The following is a 1,207-nucleotide window of genomic DNA, read 5'->3' on the forward strand; positions in this document are numbered from 1 at the left end:
GGGTGGAAGGGGGAAGCCAGGGCGGGCGAGATCTCGGAGGAGCCGGGGGGTGGGCCAGAAGGCCCCGCCAGCGGGAGCTGCAAGGAGGGGACCCGGGGGTGGAGGAGGGCGCTGCAGAACACCAGGGCCTCGGCGCAGAAGGAAGAGACCTGCAGGGGGGAGGGGGGAGGAGGAAGAGGAGAAGGCCGGCCTCAGGAAGAGGAGGAGCGGGTGTGCAGGAAGCCCCCCTCCATCACCATGGAGGCAGAACGCGCCCCCCCCCCCGGACCCGAGGGAGGGGCCTGGGCCGCCTGGCTGGGGAAGGCGAGAGCCACCCTTACCTGGAGATGGGCATCCGTGCGCCCCTGGCTCAGCAGCCTGAGAGCGCAATGCAGAGGTGGCGGGCAGGAGGGGGCCGGCGCCAGCACCAGGGCCAAGAGCAGGCGGTAGAGCTCCCGGCGGCAGCTGGCCCTCGCGTAGGGGGAGCCGGGGAGGGGCTCGGCCTGGCCCAGGCGGATCAGCAGGGGGATCACCAGCTCTTGCAGCCTCTGGCGGGTGTCGGAAAGGGAGGAAGTCAAGAAGGCGTCCCCCCCCAGCGTCCCTCCCATACCCACCCGCCTGGCGGGGGTGCAGGCCCCTTTCCCTGCTGGAGTCCCCGGGGAGGACTCCAGGGCGAGAGGGGCTGCCTGGGAAGGAGGGAGTCCCAGCCACGGGCGCAGCCGCAAGCCTCCCCTCCAGCCGGCCAGCTGTGGCCTCGGAGGTCGGCCTGAAGACACGTGGACTCCTAATGAAGCCGATAACTCTGAGCATGTACAGAGTGGTGTCTCTCACACAGTCAGCCAGCCTCCCCCTTTGGCTCCCACAGACCGGGCCCTAATATTAACATCGATGTTACTGCCATCCTAACGACCGACAGCCAGGGTTAGGGGTGGAGCGACCACCTCATTGACATGAGGACGCTGCCACCTTTTATTGGAGTGGTTACAGTTTATGTACAGTAATTTTAATTGAATTTTATGATAATATCACGGAGTTTCATTGTATATACATTTATTGGTACATATTCTAAGCCACCCTGAGCCTGCCCCAGTGGGGAGGGAGGAATAAGACTTAAACAAACAAACAAACAAAAACAGGCCGAAGAAGAGCCTGGGCCCCAGCGCACCCCCTCCCTTGACTGCCAGCCGCGTCATGGGCCCAGCACTGCCTGCCCAAGCCCCCACCCCCC

At 64.5% G+C, this 1,207-nt stretch overlaps 1 protein-coding gene across 1 annotated transcript in view; it reads right to left on the reverse strand.

The window, feature by feature from the left end:
* The window catches only part of PELP1 (proline, glutamate and leucine rich protein 1), a 17,424-nt gene that overhangs the window by 11,107 nt on the left and 5,110 nt on the right, over positions 1-1,207 (reverse strand). Inside the window, exons 11-12 of the mRNA XM_015427874.1 lie at positions 321-580; positions 3-149 (exon numbers count right to left, since the gene is read on the reverse strand). Coding sequence (XP_015283360.1) covers positions 3-149; positions 321-580 — 407 coding nt within the window. The remainder of the gene's footprint in view (positions 1-2; positions 150-320; positions 581-1,207) is intronic.

This window comes from Gekko japonicus, unplaced genomic scaffold (assembly GCF_001447785.1).
Source record: "Gekko japonicus isolate JY-2015 unplaced genomic scaffold, Gekko_japonicus_V1.1 scaffold761, whole genome shotgun sequence".
NCBI lineage: Eukaryota > Metazoa > Chordata > Lepidosauria > Squamata > Gekkonidae > Gekko > Gekko japonicus.